The 18328-nt window shown below is 37.0% G+C and overlaps 1 protein-coding gene across 1 annotated transcript in view; it reads right to left on the bottom strand.

Moving 5' to 3' along the window:
- Positions 1 to 347: 347 nt before the first annotated feature.
- LOC104527397 (nebulin) overlaps positions 348 to 18328 on the bottom strand; it is a gene marked incomplete at its 3' end in the record, with an annotated part of 36284 nt that continues 18303 nt past the window's right edge. The window contains exons 22-39 of the mRNA XM_029085736.1: positions 17362 to 17469; positions 16239 to 16550; positions 14531 to 14737; positions 13684 to 13788; positions 13413 to 13520; positions 12726 to 13037; positions 11322 to 11528; positions 9685 to 9789; positions 8751 to 8858; positions 6922 to 7233; positions 6571 to 6777; positions 5984 to 6088; positions 4518 to 4625; positions 3407 to 3718; positions 3002 to 3205; positions 1901 to 2005; positions 992 to 1099; positions 348 to 659 (exon numbers count right to left, since the gene is read on the bottom strand). Coding sequence (XP_028941569.1) covers positions 348 to 659; positions 992 to 1099; positions 1901 to 2005; positions 3002 to 3205; positions 3407 to 3718; positions 4518 to 4625; positions 5984 to 6088; positions 6571 to 6777; positions 6922 to 7233; positions 8751 to 8858; positions 9685 to 9789; positions 11322 to 11528; positions 12726 to 13037; positions 13413 to 13520; positions 13684 to 13788; positions 14531 to 14737; positions 16239 to 16550; positions 17362 to 17469 — 3345 coding nt within the window. The remainder of the gene's footprint in view (positions 660 to 991; positions 1100 to 1900; positions 2006 to 3001; positions 3206 to 3406; positions 3719 to 4517; positions 4626 to 5983; positions 6089 to 6570; positions 6778 to 6921; positions 7234 to 8750; positions 8859 to 9684; positions 9790 to 11321; positions 11529 to 12725; positions 13038 to 13412; positions 13521 to 13683; positions 13789 to 14530; positions 14738 to 16238; positions 16551 to 17361; positions 17470 to 18328) is intronic.

Raw genomic sequence — 18328 nt, 5'->3', positions numbered from 1 at the left:
CTCTTCCTACCATTCCTCACTGCACACATGGTGTGCCTTTGCCCACTGTTTCTCCTCCAATATAAAATATTTGTCTCTGTTGCCCTTCCCTTCTATATACAACTCCAACCACCTGCCACAACCCTCTCCACAAAATGCTCAAGGCAACACAGGACTTTTCTGTTTTTAAAAAGTATGACACCAGAGAAGCCTCATCCCTGCCTGTTCATGATACCAACTCTCAGCAAGATCGTACACAATGTGAAAAAACACTATCTGAGATTGACAGTTTGAGCAGTTTCTAAAGTTTGTATTTCAAGGAAATTAAATATACTTTGGAACTCCAACACAAATCAGCAAGTACTCACATCACTCTGCAGATCATAGGCCTTCTTAGCATGGATCACATCATTCTGGTCTGGTAGGCAGATCCACTGATGCAGATAGTGACGGTAATCAACATCGCTGACCAACCCTTGACATTTCTTGGCCAACACAATTCCCAGCATGTCCACTGGGCTACTGAAGTGTGTCTTTGTCTTCTCAAAGGCTTTCTTGTACTCCCTGTCACTCTGGATCTTGGCTACGTGCATGGACCACATCATCTTCGGATCATCCTCTATGTTACGGGCTCCTATGTGGTGGCCAAGCTGCTTTCGGTATGCAGTTTTGTACTTGTACTAATTCAATGCAGAAACAACAATTATTACCTCTTTTCAAGCTGCAATTTAAATTTCTGTGTTGTTAATATAGCAGTTAATATTTTTTATATATTTTTCCATACTGCTAGTGTTTTTATAAAATGTCCAGAAGACAGTAACTGATATACTATCTCACATTATTTTATTTAATTAATTTTACAGCATTGAGAATTATAAAACCCCTGGGGAGGGCATCAGTATAAGAATGTTAGAGAATAGACCTCTCTCTGTCTTTTAAATTAAAAATATCTTTGTCCAAAATTGTGTACCAGCTCTATGCCCCACTTTTTTTTCCACTCCACAGGACTTACCTCACTAGCTATGTCTCTGGATGCCTTTGCTGACTTGATGGGTATAGCATCAGGAGGAAGATCATAGCCCTTCCTCTTCAGCTCTTCATATCCTAACTTGTAGTGTTTCTGTTGGAGAAGGATTCAAATTAACTATTGCCAAGAAAGATCTCTGGAGAGTTTTTCAACAGTACAACTTTCCTCCCCTGATTATTGAAAATGAAGTATGAGATTCCAAACACAGTTTCATTCATCAATAATTCCATAGCTTACTTTTAATAATGTGTACTTTGTAAGTTAAGTTCTACTATAGCTTAAAATTATTGTGTGTTTTCTGATTAACTCATTAACGTGAGATAAAAATTTTCTTAACATACTAATCTAAATGATTCATAGTCTCCTACAGAGGTGAATAATACAAATACAGCTCTATGATTCTCTACACCCAAGTTCAAATGCAATTAGTTTTGCCTTCTTGAGTTCTTCTGATAGAGCTGCTAATATTTCTATATCTTTACATGTAGTCTGTATTTGCTCCATTCTAAACAGGAATTTAATGTAAAATACATAGTTCTATGTAATACTAAGAGGCAATTCAAGATAATCAGACATTTTAACAAGAATGACAGGCTTACTAAAAAAATGCTGAACACATCTACAATGTTAATATGATCAGTAGTGATGAAAGAGAAAACTGTTAACTTGTGTTGAATATTTTCTTGGTAGTTTTTATATTTTAACAATTCCACTTCCACTTTATATTTTAGCAGTTCCATTAGGACTTCTCAGTGCATAACAATTTTCACAGGAAAAGATCACAGGTGTGCTTACAGCTGTTAGAATTACAGAATTATTCTACTGCTTTTTAAACTAAAGCCACAACGGGTCATTCCAAATTCCAGAAAAGAAACATTGTAAAGACACACTTACATCACTTGCGTTAATTACGTTTGATTTGGCCAGCAAAATTTCAGGAGTATCAGGCATGATGTGAACCTGAGTTTTGTCCTTGTCCCAAGCTTCTCTGTACAGTCTCTGAAAAGAGACACAAACAAAAATACCTTGTCTGATAAAAGCCTCACAGACGTAGTGGTAAATTCAGCTTAGCTTTTCTCTACAACAGCAGAGCAAAGATTCACTATGCAAGCAGGACTGATGTAAACAACATGAGATATTAAAATCAAATCATATAAAGACTTAGCAGCTAGAACAAGTCCAGAGGAGGCCACCAGGATGATGCGAGGGCTGGAGCACCTCTCCTATGAAGACAGGCTGAGAGAGTTGGGGCTGTTCAGCCTGGAGAAGAGAAGGCTCCAGGGAGACCTTCTAGTGGCCTCCCAGTACCTGAAGGGGCTACAAGAAAGCTGGGGAAGGACTTTTCATAAGGGCAGTTAATGACAAAACAAGGGGAAATGGGTTTAAGCTGAAAGAGGGGAGGTTTAGATGAGATATTAGGAAGAAGTTCTTCACTGTGAGGGTGGTCAGACACTGGAACAGGTTGCCCAAGGAAGTTGTGGCTGCTCCTCCCTGGAAGTGTTCTCGGCCAGGCTGGATGAGGCTTTGAGCAACCTGGTCTAGTGGAAGGTGTCCCTGCTGCTGGCAGGGCGGTTGGGACTGGATGATCTTTAAGGTCCCTTCCAATCCTAACCATTCTATGATTCTGTGATTCTTACAGAAATACCAGCTTTTTTTCTTCTTCACATCCATGAAATGTCAAGGAAAAAGCATTATGACAACATATTTACATACTACATAGTCAATATATTTACATACTACATAGTCAATATATTTACATACTATATAGTGAGTGTCTTATTTGCAGTTATTGATTAATAATTTATGCAGCACTAAAGACCTTGATCTTCTGAACCAGGCATAGCACTTCTTGACAACTGAGCAGTAAGACACTGCTTGTAAACATCTGACATTTGTGTATTTGAAGCACATTTCTGATAGGGAGACCTTTTTAACAAATGTATTCTAATGTATTCATGTTTTGAATCACACGTTCTGTCTCTAGAAGCAACTTACATCACTTCTATTTTTGGCATTTGATTTTGCTAAAACGATATCCATGGCATCGGGGATACTCGTGAACTTAATAGTATCTGGGTGCTGCCGGTACTTCTTTTCACTCAGTATTTCAGAAGCTTTCTTGTTCTTCTCAGATTCCAAAGATCCCAAAGGACTCCATCCCAGGCCTCTGAGCCACTGTAGATCTGACTTATACAGGTTCTGTTAAGGAAAAGACATAAAAAACCGTACTAGATTATTTCCTTTGTCATTTCTTAAACCATATTAAAAGATTAACTACTATTTTAGTTTCAGTCTGATCTATACTGACAATAAAAGAGTCATTGAAGATACTTTTTACTTTTCAATAAGCAGTAAATATCTTACAAAAAAATGAATTCATTAAATGCAGAGGAAGCTTACATCACTCTGTAGTTCGTAGACCCTCTTTGCCTGGGTGACATCATTCTGATCTGGCAGACAAGTCCAGCGGTGCAGTATCCGTTTGTAGTCTATGTCACTAACCAACTCCTGACATTTCTTAGCCAGAAGGAAGCCTAACATATCCACAGGCATATTAAACTTTGTCTTCCACTTTTCAAAATCTTTCTTGTATTCCCTCTCACTCTGCATCTTAGCTACTTGCATAGACCACCGCATCTTAGGATCATCCTGCAAGCTGCGGAATCCAATGTGGTGTCCCTGCTGCTTGCGGTAACCTTCTTTGTACTTGTACTAAAATTATAAAGATTGCATTAATGAAATTACAGTAAGAAACATACAGTGGTAAAATAGATAAGCAAAGTATCAACATATTCACACAGTTCAATGCTTCTCATTACCAATGAAATGACCATCTGATGTAAAGGTTTAGTACCCCCTTGATTAATGTGCATCACTTGGTGTCAGTGAATGCTCTCCCTGGGAATGAACAGAGTCCCTGGAGAGGAAGAGTGTGTGGCTGTAGGAACAGTCTCCTGTGCCACCTGGTTCATACAGTCATATTGTTCAGAACTCCCAAAGGTTGAAATATTTTGATTAATAAAATAATCAACAATTTAAAATGCAGATGTTAAGCATTGGAAATATTTCCTAATGATTAATAAAATCTCTCCCGTAAATGCTGGAGTTGCATTCACACCAAGTTATGGTAACAGCAATATGTGTGTCACCATGTCTATTTCAGATCTGCTAAGAGGATTTCTCAGTATAGGCACTGGGATCAGCTAACTGGACCAAATTTGCTGCTGCTCTGAAAATGTAACATTCAAAAGAGTAGAAAACTCCTAACTTTGCATGACTAGCTACTTCATGGATGGACCACAATCTTTGGAATTGTCAAGATGCCAGAGCAACTCTTCTTAAATTGTTTTCTTGACCGACAAGAGCAGATCAGGAAAGAGTTTTGTGAGCAATATTGCTTTGTACTCCAAGCCCCACCTTAGCAGAGAACTGTATCTCAATCTAGTGTGATCCTGAGGGTTATAGCAACTAGATCAAGTGTATGCCATGTTGAGTTAGAAATGTTGCTTACGTCACTTGCAATGTCCCTTGAAGCTTTGGCAGCTTTCACCGAAATGGCTTCAGGTGTGAGGTCATAGCCTTTCTTTATCATTTCCTCCCAGCCAAGTTTGTATAGTTTCTAAAATTAAGAACAATATTAATTAAATTTTTTTTAGTAATATGTATGACAGCTATTTAGATATGCTAAGGATCCACATTACTTGGATCACCAGGATGATCCAAGGGCTGGAGCACATCTCCTGTGAAGACAGGCTGAAAGATTTGGGGCTGTTCAGCCTGAAAAAGAGAAGGCTCCAGGGAGACCTTCTAGTGGCCTCCCAGTACCTGAAGGGGCTCCAGGAAGGTGGGGAAGGACTTTTCATAAGGGCAGTTAATGACAAAACAAGGGGAAATGGGTTTAAGCTGAAAGAGGGGAGGTTTAGATGAGATATTAGGAAGAAGTTCTTCACTGTGAGGGTGGTGAGACAGTGTCCCAGGCTGCCCAGAGAAGCTGTGGCTGCTCCTCCCTGGAAGTGTTCTCGGCCAGGTTGGATGAGGCTTTGAGCAACCTGGTCTAGTGGAAGGTGTCCCCGCTGCTGGCAGGGGGGGTGGGACTGGATGAGCTTTAAGGTCCCTTCCAATCCTAACCATTCTATGATTCATTCTATGATTACCAAATTCTGGTCACCTCACAGGCTTCACTTACAAGAGAAGGGGCTACTAGAGTGGGAATTGAGAAATGGGAAATTGATAAACAAGGAACGCAGATCTTCCAAGTCTTAGGCTAGTGACTAAATAGTTTTTCTTTACTGCAGCAGCTTCCTACTACAGTCTATCTTGGGGATTTGAAACATAACTGAGGAACCTGAAATATACATCTGGGATCACTGAAAACTTTTCAATTGGCTTAACAGATTTTTAATTAATAAGGCTTTAATGTAGTCATTTATTAGTCAATTCAGTTTGTTCACCATTAATTTTAAGTACCAGCACTCACAAGTCAAAGATTTGCCTCTGAGTAATCATGCAAAGTAAAATTTTAGTATTTTGTACTGGCATACTTGTCATTTTCTCGTATTTAATAGCTGATAGAAAAGTTAGATTCACTGCATGTACTTCTATTTCATATACACACAGAACATGTCATTTTAGAGTAAAGAATTTTTAACATGATTGATTTCTATGGTAAGCATAAAGTATGGACCATGCACATCCAGATTTCAAAAATAGGACTTATATTTTCCATACATAATAATGTAATTTAGGCTATTACTTTGCTAGCCTGAAGATGGTACTTATCGCTACTCTGAAAATATTACACGCAAAAAAATTCTTGCCTCTGTTCTAAATCCCTGATTCTGTTTCTCCTAATTTATACAAATTAATATCTCCTAATTTATACAAATTAATAACTTATTTTGAAATGGGAGGCACCTTTAAATCTGAAGAAAGTGGATATTATTTTAAAATGTGATAGGAAATATTAGAAAACTCTACCTGGCTGTAGTTCGTCTTGTTCTGTTTTGCCTGTAGAATATCTGGTGTATCTGGCATCACATGAACCTGTGTTTTATCCTTCTCCCAAGCTTGAGTATAAGCATGCTGTTGGAAAAAGTAACATCAGATGTGTTAATACAAACTACAAAGAAAGGATCTTTTGGGGTTTTCATCTTTCCATCAGTGCACTTTGGAAACGGATGGGTAAAAAGACCAAGGTGCTAACTTAGATTTATTTTACTATGCAATGACCTAATCCAGACTCAGCTGGATTAGGATCTGTTCTCACTTCTAATTAAGTCCTAATATCAAGATTTTCAGGGTCAGTAATTTCTATACACGAATGAGAAGAATAGAGGTTGGAGAGGTAGCGATGAGGAAAAAGAGAAAAGATTTATTTAACCAATGTTATTTATGAGTAACTGAGTGAATAATTAAGAAAAAAAGGTGTAAAAGTGGAATCTATAAGTGACAGTTGTTTTCCCAGGGAAATACTGCTACATAAAGATGGGGGCAGAAACTTATAGACTGTTTATTGAAATGGATTATTTGTAAATGTTTGCCTAGTTTTCCCCATAAATACTCACTTTGTTCATTATATTTGCATTCTGTTTTGCAAGGACCATGTCCATGTCATCGTTCTGTTTTGTAAAGGGGAACATACTGGGATGCTGGCGGTATTTCCGATCACTTGCAATTTCTGTGGCTTTCTTTGATTTCTCCACATCCAGAGAACCAGCAGGACTCCAGCCGATACCCTTGAACCACTCGTTGTAATCCTGCTTGTACTCATTCTGCCAAACACAACACCCAAGTTTACAAATGGCTCATACAAAACAATTCTATTGTTGCCAAAACACAACCATAATGAAAAAAAAAAAAAAAAAAGAGGGAAAAAAGTCACAGCTGTGAATGACAGAAAGAAAACAGGAACTTACGTCACTTTGTATCTGATTCATGTTCCTGTACAGTTCTAAACTCATTGCATCTGGTAGAAGCATATACTGGTGAATCAGTCGTTTGTAGTTAGTATTGGTTACACGATCCTGTGCCTCCTTAGCTGCCACGATGCTGAGCGCGTCAGAAGGTGTTTGATAATGTGTCTTGCTCATCTCATAAGCCTTTTTGTATTCGCGATCGGACTGCATCTTAGCCACTTGCATATAATGGACGAGTTTGGGATCATCCTGAAGGCTGCGGAAGCCCACAAGTTTTCCCTTGTCTTGTTCATAACCTAATTTGTATTTATACTGTAAAGAGAACAAGAGATAGAGACTTTAATTCTAATTCATTTGTTTAATAAGCAATATCTACCTTGTGAGAAAAACAAACAAACAAACAAAAAAAACTTAGACTAAAATAAGATTTTTTTACATTGTAAAAAAAAAGTCACAAAGCATAGAGAGGTTGTAGCTTTGTCCACCTACTCTTAGGGTACACTCTAAATTAGAACAGATGTCTAGCATCCCTTTCAAAAGCACTACATTTTAAACATTTTCTTAAGAAATGAAATTTCCTTACAACAATTTCCTTACCATTTCCTTTCCTTAAATTTCCTTATTCTGCTCCTGCGTAAGGTTCAATGTAACCTGGGGTTCAATTGCTTTCTAACCTCATTATAAATGACACAATGAAAATATGGAACATACTGACAGAAAGCAAAAGTGAAAGCAACAGGTAAGATTTGGTTTGCTGAAGACAGTTGTTTGGAAAAAGTGCACTCTCTATTCTTTTCACACTATAATGTAGAGATACCCATGTTAGTTCTAAGAGAAGTGATCACAAATACATGAAACAGGGTACTTTAACCCACACAATTCTCTCTTACTATTGCTATCCTGCTTCCAATATTTGGCTTGATAGTCTGCACCATGCTTAGAATACTTGAGTTCATATTTAAAGACTAACGATAAAATCAAAGATCTAATCATCACCTCCATTAGGTTGACTTGTCCAAATGATTAAAAAATTCAAGACACTTCCCAAGATCTTTTGCATTTTTTTGTTTAATAAAACCAATAGTTCAAATTCTTAACCCCCTTCCTCAGTCTCTAATCGACCCTGGACAGTGAACTACACAGACCAAGTATTAATTCCTTTTTCCTTCAGTGCTTACTGCTTGGAGAGAACTCAGAATGGAAGTATCTTCCCCTCAGACTTAGAGCACTGGCAGAGCAAATTGACTTTGCAGTGGCTGCAATATCCCCTATATTAGCAAAAATGGGCTAAATAACATATTCTTAGACCCTGACTTCACCCCTCTCAGGCTGGATTTGCCCTTGCCACAGCAAATCTCTCATGACTGATACACAAAGGATTTCAGAGTGGTCCTGATTCCAGAAGCTTGTATCCTCTGCATCAAGAAATTCAATGGGACTTTCACCAAAGGAAAAAAAGATAACTGTGTGACAGCAGTAAAAATGGTTTAAATCCGTATCTGTTCTCAAATATTTCTAATAATGAACTCTGAATATTGTCTAAACTACAAATATACAACATACATTTATAAAGTAACCAAGCACCATCACAATGAGGAATTAATATTTTTTTCTGAGTCCCTCACATATCTCCTTACCTTTCTAATAAAGAAATTTATTCTTTAACTCTAGTAGAAAATACATTAAAATATATCTTGGATATGTCAGAGTTATTTACAAGCAAGAGAATAAAGAGATTTCATATAATTGGCATATAAAATTGAATTGTGTCAAGAAATTGAATGTTTTACAATATCTGAAATGGATAATTTTTTCTTTCAAGAACTTACATCACTAGCAATATCCCTAGAAGCTTTGGCAGCTTTAATAGGGATAGCATCAGCTCTGAGATCATATCCTTTCTTCCTAGCTTCTTCAAATGAGAGTCTGTACATTTTCTATGAAAAAGAAGGAAAAGAAACATCTTTTAAAAAAGCAAAACATATCACATTTACTTAAATTAAACTCTATTCATCTTATATGATAACTTGAAACAGACTAATCATATGTTTAACACTCCTTAAATAGTTGTTTAAGGCACTCAGGCATACAGAGAAATTAATACCCCTTCAAAATTTACTTCAATCCTAGTATTCCTACATCAGTGCAGCTGGACTGCACTATAATCAGTAACAATAACCTATAAAAATGAGGAAAAAATTGTATTTGTTTCCCACATGCACAAATATTGGTGAAAATTTACACCTATAAGGATATTAACTTTAAAAAAAAATGAGATAAATATGTCTATTTCTGTGCACATTCAAAATGTGCACAATTACAAACAATGCTTTATTTAGCATATGCAGATTTAACAACTGGCTACTGAAAAACTGTCTATAATATCATCTGTTACTGAAAGAATAGGTTCAATATGCAAGAAAGAAACAAACCTTCATGCATGGGGAAATGAAATAATAAATACAGTAACAAACATGGATAGAACTCAAACTCTACTATTTTGTTAGTAACTAGTGTATTTTAATGACCTACATGGACAGATCATAATCTGACTATAAATACTATGGCTTTTTCTTGGCAACTTTTGCTATTTAGTTTTGGGGAAGGAAGTGGGGAAAAGGAAAATTAATAGGTTTTTGTTAAATTACTACATGTTAGCAAAGTGAGAATTAGGGAGACTTTCATATGCTGTCATCTCACTTATTCCTAATTAAAAAATAAATAAATAAATAGCAGCATCTTAATCTCACAAACAGTACTCACATCACTTAAATTAAATGCATTAACTTTTGCTAAAGCAATTTGTGGAATATCTGGTGTCATGTGAACTTTCTTTTTGTCTTCTTCCCATGCTTGTTTGTACTTGTGCTGGAAGGACAGAAAAAAAGAGATGTCAACATAACCAAAAAATTAAATAAAACTATTTAAAAGAATATTTCCTATTTGAAATATAATTTCTTTACAATGATGCAACTGCTAACATGGTAGGAACATTTGTCTTTTTATTTTAGCACTTAACAGCAGTGTGAATGAGAAATAGCTTTTATGAAGTTAATTGTGTGAGGCTGAAATAACAGTGGGAGAAATCTGAATCTTGCTGGAATATTTTACTCCTTGTCTCTTGCTCAGCAGTGTATTCAAGCACATTAAACAGAAGAAAACAAGAGGATTCAAAATGTACTGGGTCTGGCTGGGATGGAGTCAACCCTCTTCGTAGCAGCTCGAACAGTGCTGTGCTTTGGATTTGTGGTTAAAACAAGGCTGATAACACACTCATGTTTTAGCTGTGGTTGAACAGTGTTTGCACAGTATCAAGGCCTTCTCTATTTCTTTCTGCCCCTGCAGTGAATAGACTGGTGCGTGTAGAAGAGGTTGTGGTGAGACATAACCAGACAGATGAACTCAGCTAACCAAAGATATACTCCATGCCATGTATCAGCAGGCTCAGCAAATAAAAAGGGAGAGGAGGGTTTTAGGGAGGTTTGACATCTCTTGCTCTGGAGCTGTCTGGGCATCCGTCCACCTGTGGGAGGTGGCGAGTGATTGCTTTTGCATCACTTGGTTTATTTTCTTTCTCTCTTCTTCCACTTCTCTTTTGCTTATTAAACGTTTTTTATCTTGACCTACAAGTTTTCTTGCTTTTCCTATGCCTTTCCTCTTCCCACATCCCACTGAGGGTGAGGGAGTGAGTGAGTGGCTGTACAGTGAGTGAGTGGCTGTACAGTGCTTAGCTGCCTACTGAGGTTCACCCACTACTAAAAGCCAACAGAAGGTATAAACAATAAATTGTTAGAGGTGGAAGATTATTAGTTTATCTCCTGGAAAACAAGTGTCAGTTGAGAGAGTTACTAGAGCTTTACTTAGAGGAAATAGAGGTAAGGAGAGTACACATAAGATTCTGATGGGCCCTGTAACTGCAATGTACACGGACTCCAGACATTTCTAAACAACACCAGCAGATTACATCAGTTCAACAGGAGGATCAGAAAATAAATATCTCATTATAAAAACACTCACATCATGCAGCAATTTCATATTAGTGTAACAGGCACTGGATGAAACAGGCTGTACGTTTAAAAGTCTAAATCTTATTCCCAAAAGGGATCACTCCAGTATTTTTAGCCCCTAGATTTAAACTGTTAAAAGTCTATATTTAGTTATCTTGGGTAAGCTTTATTAATGAAATGTGATCCCTAGGTCTATCTTTGTACATATTTCTTAGAAATATTAGGGCCATGCTTTGCTTTCAGGTATATCAAAGATCTATTAGGATAATTACAGTCAAGCATATTCATTAGCTGCCAAAAATGATGATTTCCAAAGCTGTGCATACAATAAGATTGACTATTACATCTCTTACTTCTGCAAACTTAAGTGAATTTTGATGAACACTTTCTTACCTCATCCATGATTTTAGCATTATTTAAAGCTAAAACCATGTTCATGGAATCCATAGGAACAGAATACTTCAACTTGTCTGGATGCTGGCGATACTTCTTTTCACTAACAATTTCCATTGCTTTCTTGTTCTTCTCAGCTTCCAGGGAGCCCAGTGGCATCCATCCAACACCCTTCATACTTTCATCATAGTCTGCTCTGTATTGATTCTGGAAGCAGAAAGAAAAGAAAATCATCAGATGCATGAAAAAGCTGGTAAATCATGACACTTCTTTCTGTGTTTTATTTCAGTTAATATTAGAGTTTGAAAGCACTTATTCTAAAAAGAGGCAAACAATACCATTCAAGGTTTATTTAGAAACCTGTTTGATATACTGGTGTCTATTTTATTGCTCTGCCTTTCAGTATTTAGAACCTCCTTATGATGGACATAGGTTGCTCACATGAGATTACATGCTAAGGCCCTCTTGAAGGACAGGATTATCTTGAACCTCTATACTGAAAAAAAAAAAAAAAGGCCCTGTTCTCTAAAGGTTAAACATGTCAGAAAATCTGAGAATAGCTACTTAGCTGGTTTCCCTTTCTTCTGAAAAAACATCTTTTTGGAAGTACAAGCTAAAATTATTAATGAAAAGTAAAGCTTTTCCTGTCTTGGCCTGCACACGAGTATGGGACGTGTAAGTGGTAAATATCCATTTTAGTTTATACATAAAATGACTTATTTCTGAGCCCAAATTATTTAAGAATAGGTGTAATTTAATATTTCAGAGGCTTAGGAAAATACAATGACAATCATTGCTGAGGGTCTCCTTTCATTTACTACATTAGAACAAGTCCAGAGGAGGCCACCAGGATGATCCGAGGGCTGGAGCAGCTCTGCTGTGAGGACAGGCTGAGAGAGTTGGGGCTGTTCAGCCTGGAGAAGAGAAGGCTCCGGGGAGACCTTCTAGTGGCCTCCCAGTACCTGAAGGGGCTACAAGAAAGCTGGGGAAGGACTTTTCATAAGGGCAGTTAATGACAAAACAAGGGGAAATGGGTTTAAGCTGAAAGAGGGCAGGTTTAGATTAGATATGAGGAAGAAGTTCTTCACTGTGAGGGTGGTGAGACACTGGAACAGGTTGGCCAGAGAAGCTGTGGCTGCTCCTCCCTGGAAGTGTTGAAGGCCAGGTTGGATGAGGCTTTGAGCAACCTGGTCTAGTGGAAGGTGTCCCTGCGGCTGGCAGGGGGGTTGGAACTGGATGAGCTTTAAGGTCCCTTCCAATCCTAACCATTCTATGATTCTATGATTTTAGTATATAACTGACCTAAATTCACTAAGAAAATATTACTATTTTTCTTACAGTAGACTCCCATAAACTAAGCCTCATTGTATTTGTAACGCAAAGGCTGAAGAATTCCACACTTACATCACTTTGTATCTGCATCATGTTTTTAGCTAATTCAAGACTCATGGCGTCGGGCAAAACATTGTAGGTATGGATCAAGGTTTTGTAGTTTGCGTTTGTAGCAACTTCTTGTGCTTTCTTGGCTGCCACAACACTGACCATGTCAACTGGAGTATGGAAATTAGTCTTTGCCTTCTCATAACCTTTTTTGTATTCACGATCAGATTGCATCTTAGCCACCTGCATGAAGTGCACCAGCTTGGGGTCATCTTCAAGACTGCGGAACCCGATATGCTTTCCTTTCTCTTTTTCGTAGGCTAGTTTGTATTTATACTGACAGGAGGAAAGAGAAAGAACAGCAAAAAATTAAATTATAAAATGCACTATTAAGATCAATTTTATCTCTGAAAATATTTGTTCTTTTTCATCACAAGATCTCAGGTTTAGTCATTTAAATGTACTCAGTGGTACAAAGTAGCCCGTTGAACACGAGCACATGAAGCTCAGCAGCTTGCTGAACAAAGAGCAAAAAAGCACAATTCAGTTTAATTCCACTGGAGAGCAAGTACTGTAAAGGTTTATCCACCAATATAATTGAAACTTAGACAACTCAAGATGCTTGAAAAAACAGATTTGCACATAACAGAGCACTTTGAAAATGTCCTGTCTTTGTAGCTACTCTGAGTACTGTCACGCAATCAAACTTACATCACTTGCAATGTCTCTGGAGGCTTTGGCTGCTTTTATGGGAATAGCATCTGGTTGCATGTCATAACCTTTCTTCTTGGCTTCCTCCCATTCAGCTTTGTAAAGTTTCTAATCCAAAATGTAAAAGAGAACAGATACTTTATTATGTAGGCAGAACTACTGAAGTACCCTACATCTCAATTTAAATATTTTCAGAAAAGAGATAAGAATGACAGCAATTTTTGATCTATGCAGCAGACACTGAATGCCCACTGTGAGCATGGTAACTCACGTTACTCATTGTGATCTGGTTCACTTTAGACTGCAGGATTTCTGGAGTATCTGGCATAACATGAATGCTGGTCTTCTCTTTGTTCCATTTATCGGTGTAGAGCTTCTGCAATTACAAAGTAGATATTTAGCATTGAAAAGGCATTGCGCTCATATAATAAGAGCTTGCTTTTTTATTGCTTATTTGCAGTAAATAGTATTTTACAGGACAGTAAAGTTCCATAAGCACTACAAATAATCTGCACAAATATAACTGCCAAGTGGCAATGTTATAGTCCTCTTCTTTCTTTAGTACTTTGAGACATTTGCAAAGGATGTTTTGTTAATTAATAAATATTGAAACTGAAAATTTCAGTCTGCATTCTTCCCTGTTTTAATGCAAAGCATATATATATATATATATATAATTTTTTTCTCACAGACCCTCTTTCCATGGCAAACATGGACTAAAGATCAGTGGTGTCCCAGATAACTAGGGACAAATTTAAAGAATGCCATTTTCCAAGGAAACTCATACAAAACTAACAGAATTTGGGGCTTTTTTCAACTCAATGATTATGAATACTACTTCCTGCAGAAAATAGTAAAGGCCACCAAAGCACTATAAATCTGCAGAATCACATAAACTGAAGAGAAATCTTTAATCTTTACAAACAGAAAATTAAAATCCCTTCATGGTGAATACAGTCTGAGGCTTCCATCATCTCATAGTGTCCAGTCTTAACCAAGTGAACCACTATACCCAGTTGAAATTCTAGTTCCTTTAGTGGGAAAGCACCTGCCCCACAATTTTGCAAGACAAAAACCCAATCCCTGGCTCAGTCAGGATCATCTGAACGAATTCTCACCTTATTCATGGTCTTGGCATTTTGCTTAGCTAGCACTTGTTCCATCGCATCCATTGGGATAGAATACTTCAGCTTGTCTGGGTGCTGGCGATACTTCTTCTCACTGAGAATCTCTGTAGCTTTTTTGGCCTTTTCTACATCCAGTGACTGAATTGGTATCCAGCCAACTCCTCTCAACCAGTTATTAAAGTCTGCTTTGTATAAATTCTTTTAAAAAGATGAACAAGGAAAAAACCAGTGAGACAAGGAAAATTATAACGCCCATATATATAAAAACAGGTAAGACCTTAGAATTTCTCCTGGTCATTCAGTTTTGAAGGAAAATTTAGACAAGCCTGTTATAACTGTTACTCTTTTCCAAATTCTCAGCATAACATTAACAACTATTGACGTCTTGGGGATGAAGAAATGCTTTTCACTAAACGAATAGGTGGAAATTACACTACAAATCAAATGCACAAACCTTAGAACAAATTTTGAGTGGTAAATAAAGAAATTATTATGTTTTTGTCAGATTTTCAAAATGACAGTCATTTGTTAGTAGATTCAGTTCACAGCAGAATTAATTCACAGAAATTGTTTGAACAACTTCTGCTTAATTGCCTGGTTCTGCACAATCTTGACTAGACACCATTTCTTTTTAATCATGCTTTATAACATGGCTTTTAGAACAGATAAAGGTACAAAAATGCTATGAAAATAAAACTGAACTGCTGTGTTAGAAGTAACAGGGAGAACATCAGAGTCTGAGAAAAAGATCACATCCTTTCATATCATGTGTATAGAGGGAACAATTTGTCCTCAAGTATCAGGCTTTTCTCCTTGCAAACATCCTGAGTTAGACAGCCAAGCAAGCTCAGCCAGCTCTGCAAGGCTGTGTAAAAATAAAATGGGGAAGCAAAAAAGTTGAGATGAAAATCTCTGTATTTGAAAAGACCAGTGTCTAAAGGTCAGATCCTCTGTCTGTTGGCCAGTGGGAATGTACATTTCATCCTCTCCAAACAATGTTTAGAATCTGAAAGAACACTTTCAATCAGATTATTAACATTCTGGGGAATTTCAGATTTGTCAGAGGATTGTTAAATAATGTGGATTAAACTAAAAACTTTCTGGATAAACAAGCAGACCCTAAAGTTACACTGGTGAAAAAAAAATGGAAATGAGTCGCAGAACTCAATGGAAACTACCAAGGATTTTTTTGAATCTTTATCATGCATAGTATATGCATCTGTTGGAAGATAAAGGCAGGAAGGAAAACCAAACTAAATAAGTAAATTTCAAATCCCCAGGTATAATACAAACATACATAAAGTATATTTTCAGTAAACTTAAATAAAATGTAGTCAGAATTTAGACTCTGTAAATATCCCATGATCTCTAACAATATAAATAATTACCACAGAAATAAATCATTGTAGTTACAAATCCCACTACAAAAATAAACAAATTAGAAAAACACGTTCCTTCGCTGAGAATTAGCCAAATAAGTTGAGGTACAAAGAAAGTTGTTACTTGCTAGAGAAGTCCCCTAGAATTTATCAACTACACATAATTCTGATAATCTTTGGAAAATGCAGGGTTCCAGACCAGACATTTACACCTCAATCTACTATTAATCCAACATAATTCATTTTTTAGCCTTAAAAGGTTACTAGTGTAATGCAGTCATTTTGAGAAGAAAAAAATTATCTGATTAATCATTACATACGTCACTCTGAAGCTGCATCACATTTCTTGATAGCTCCAGATTCACAGCATCAGGCAAGAGTGTGTAATTGTGAATTAGTTGTTTGTAGCCTGCGTTTGTAACTGCTTCCTGGGCTTTCTTGGCAGCTGTCACGCTGAACATATCCAAAGGAGTGTGATATCTGGTCTTGGTGTCTTCATAATTCTTCTTATATTCACGATCTGATTGCATTTTGGCTACATTCATGTAATGAACAAGTTTAGGATCATCATGCAGGCTCCGGTATCCAACCTGTTTGCCTTTTTCTTTCTCATATGATTCCTTGTACTTGTACTAGAGACAAAGGAAAAGAAAGCTGAGAAAAGGTACTTTTGATATTTTTAATACTTTGAAACTCAATATTTTAGCAACTGCTGTTCATTCTATAACCTCATGGATTGTTTTCCAGCCAGCACAGGATTATTGCTGGTATAGGTCTAAACCTAGATATGCAATTACATACCCTCCCTCACCATTGCTTCTGCCATATTGTATTTTACTGCCATAGACATCTAACTCACAGGAACATTCAGCTTTTAATTAAAAGATTAGCATAATAATATATTATTGAAAAGCCTAAGACTACCAAACAACTGGATATCCCAATATTCAGCTACTGGGGAAAGGCATGTTTAGGTGGGGAGTGGAAGTCATTTGCAGCCTTTTGCTAAAGTGAATGAATTTATTTCTGTGTTTCAAATCTCCTTTCATAGTTTGTGTCAAGCTTTACTGTTGCCAGTTGACAGAGCTACCTGAAAACAGTGACATTTCTGTCCAGCTCACGAATGCTAGAGAAGCAGCAGTACAGGTCTCCAGCAATTAAGAACACAGCATAGCTAAATTATAACAAAGGAACTTTCAAATAAGCTGGTGGATCCAACAAACAGCCCCAGTTCACCAGCACCCACAATACGATGCATTTCCAAACCAACAGGTTTATTTGGAGGTTCATATAAACATCTGAATTCATTTGTAATTTCACAGTATCATGAGAGTTTCAATTCTCAAAGTGTCTCTAAATCATTATATGTGTAGAGCATAAGATGTTAGGGAAAGCTGTAATGCAGTAGTTGTATGTATCCCACTTTGTGTAAATTATACTTACATCACTTGCAATATTTCGAGAAGCTTTAGCAGCAATGATGGGAATGGCATCTGGTTTCAGATCATATCCTTTGGCAATGGTTTTTTTCCAGTCTGCTTTGTAGTTAGCCTTGTAGAGAAAAAGGTAAGAGTTCACCATGTTAGAAGAAGCAATTTTAACAAACTTGTTTAAGCCCATAATTTTTTAATTATAGTTACAGGAATCAAAATATTCAGTTTAGTCTGTGCAATCGCAAGGAAAACTGTTAACCTGGATGCAAACTACAGTGATATTATGGTGAATAGATCTACAAAGTCTCTGAATATCTTTTAACAAACTTGTTTAAGCCCATAATTTTTTTGTTATAGTTACAGGAATAAAAATATTCAGTTTAGTCTGTGCGATTGCAAGGAAAAGTGTTAACCTGGATGCAGACTACAGTGATATATGGTAAATAGATCTACTGCAAAGATAGGAGAGTCCTTCAAGACAATCAGTTGCATTCATGTAGCTAAATCATCAACTCCATAAGTAATTCTTGCCATTTTTATGCAGAACAACTCTTTCAGTGGCATTTTTGCCTATGCTTAAGCAAACCCCTTTTTCACTTGACTGAACCTTAAGAAATGTTTTCCTCTTAGCTTCAAACTCAGGCCTTGTGGTTTTAAGTGACTGAAGAAAGCAGTCTGGCTAATTTTTTGTTAGTGGTTAGCATCTGGACAGACTAACAGTATTTCAAAGCTTTCTACAGGATGGGATTAAAGGAGATGTCAGCTTTTACCTAGTCTCTGGAGGCCTAATAAAGCCACCAAAAATTTAATATCACAATTTAATATCGCAATAAAATGGTTAGTATCAGTGGAGAGCTTTATGGTGTTGGATGGATGCAAGAAGTGATGGAAAGCAGGCAGACTAGTAGGTGCATGGCAGAAAAAGGTATTAACTTTCCACTGGACTAGTTAATTTCCTTTGAAAGCCCAGCAGCAGG

Source organism: Antrostomus carolinensis, unplaced genomic scaffold (genome assembly GCF_000700745.2).
Source record: "Antrostomus carolinensis isolate BGI_N321 unplaced genomic scaffold, ASM70074v2 scaffold2817, whole genome shotgun sequence".
Taxonomy (NCBI): Eukaryota; Metazoa; Chordata; class Aves; order Caprimulgiformes; family Caprimulgidae; genus Antrostomus; species Antrostomus carolinensis.
This window is presented reverse-complemented; position numbering and strand designations above follow the sequence as displayed.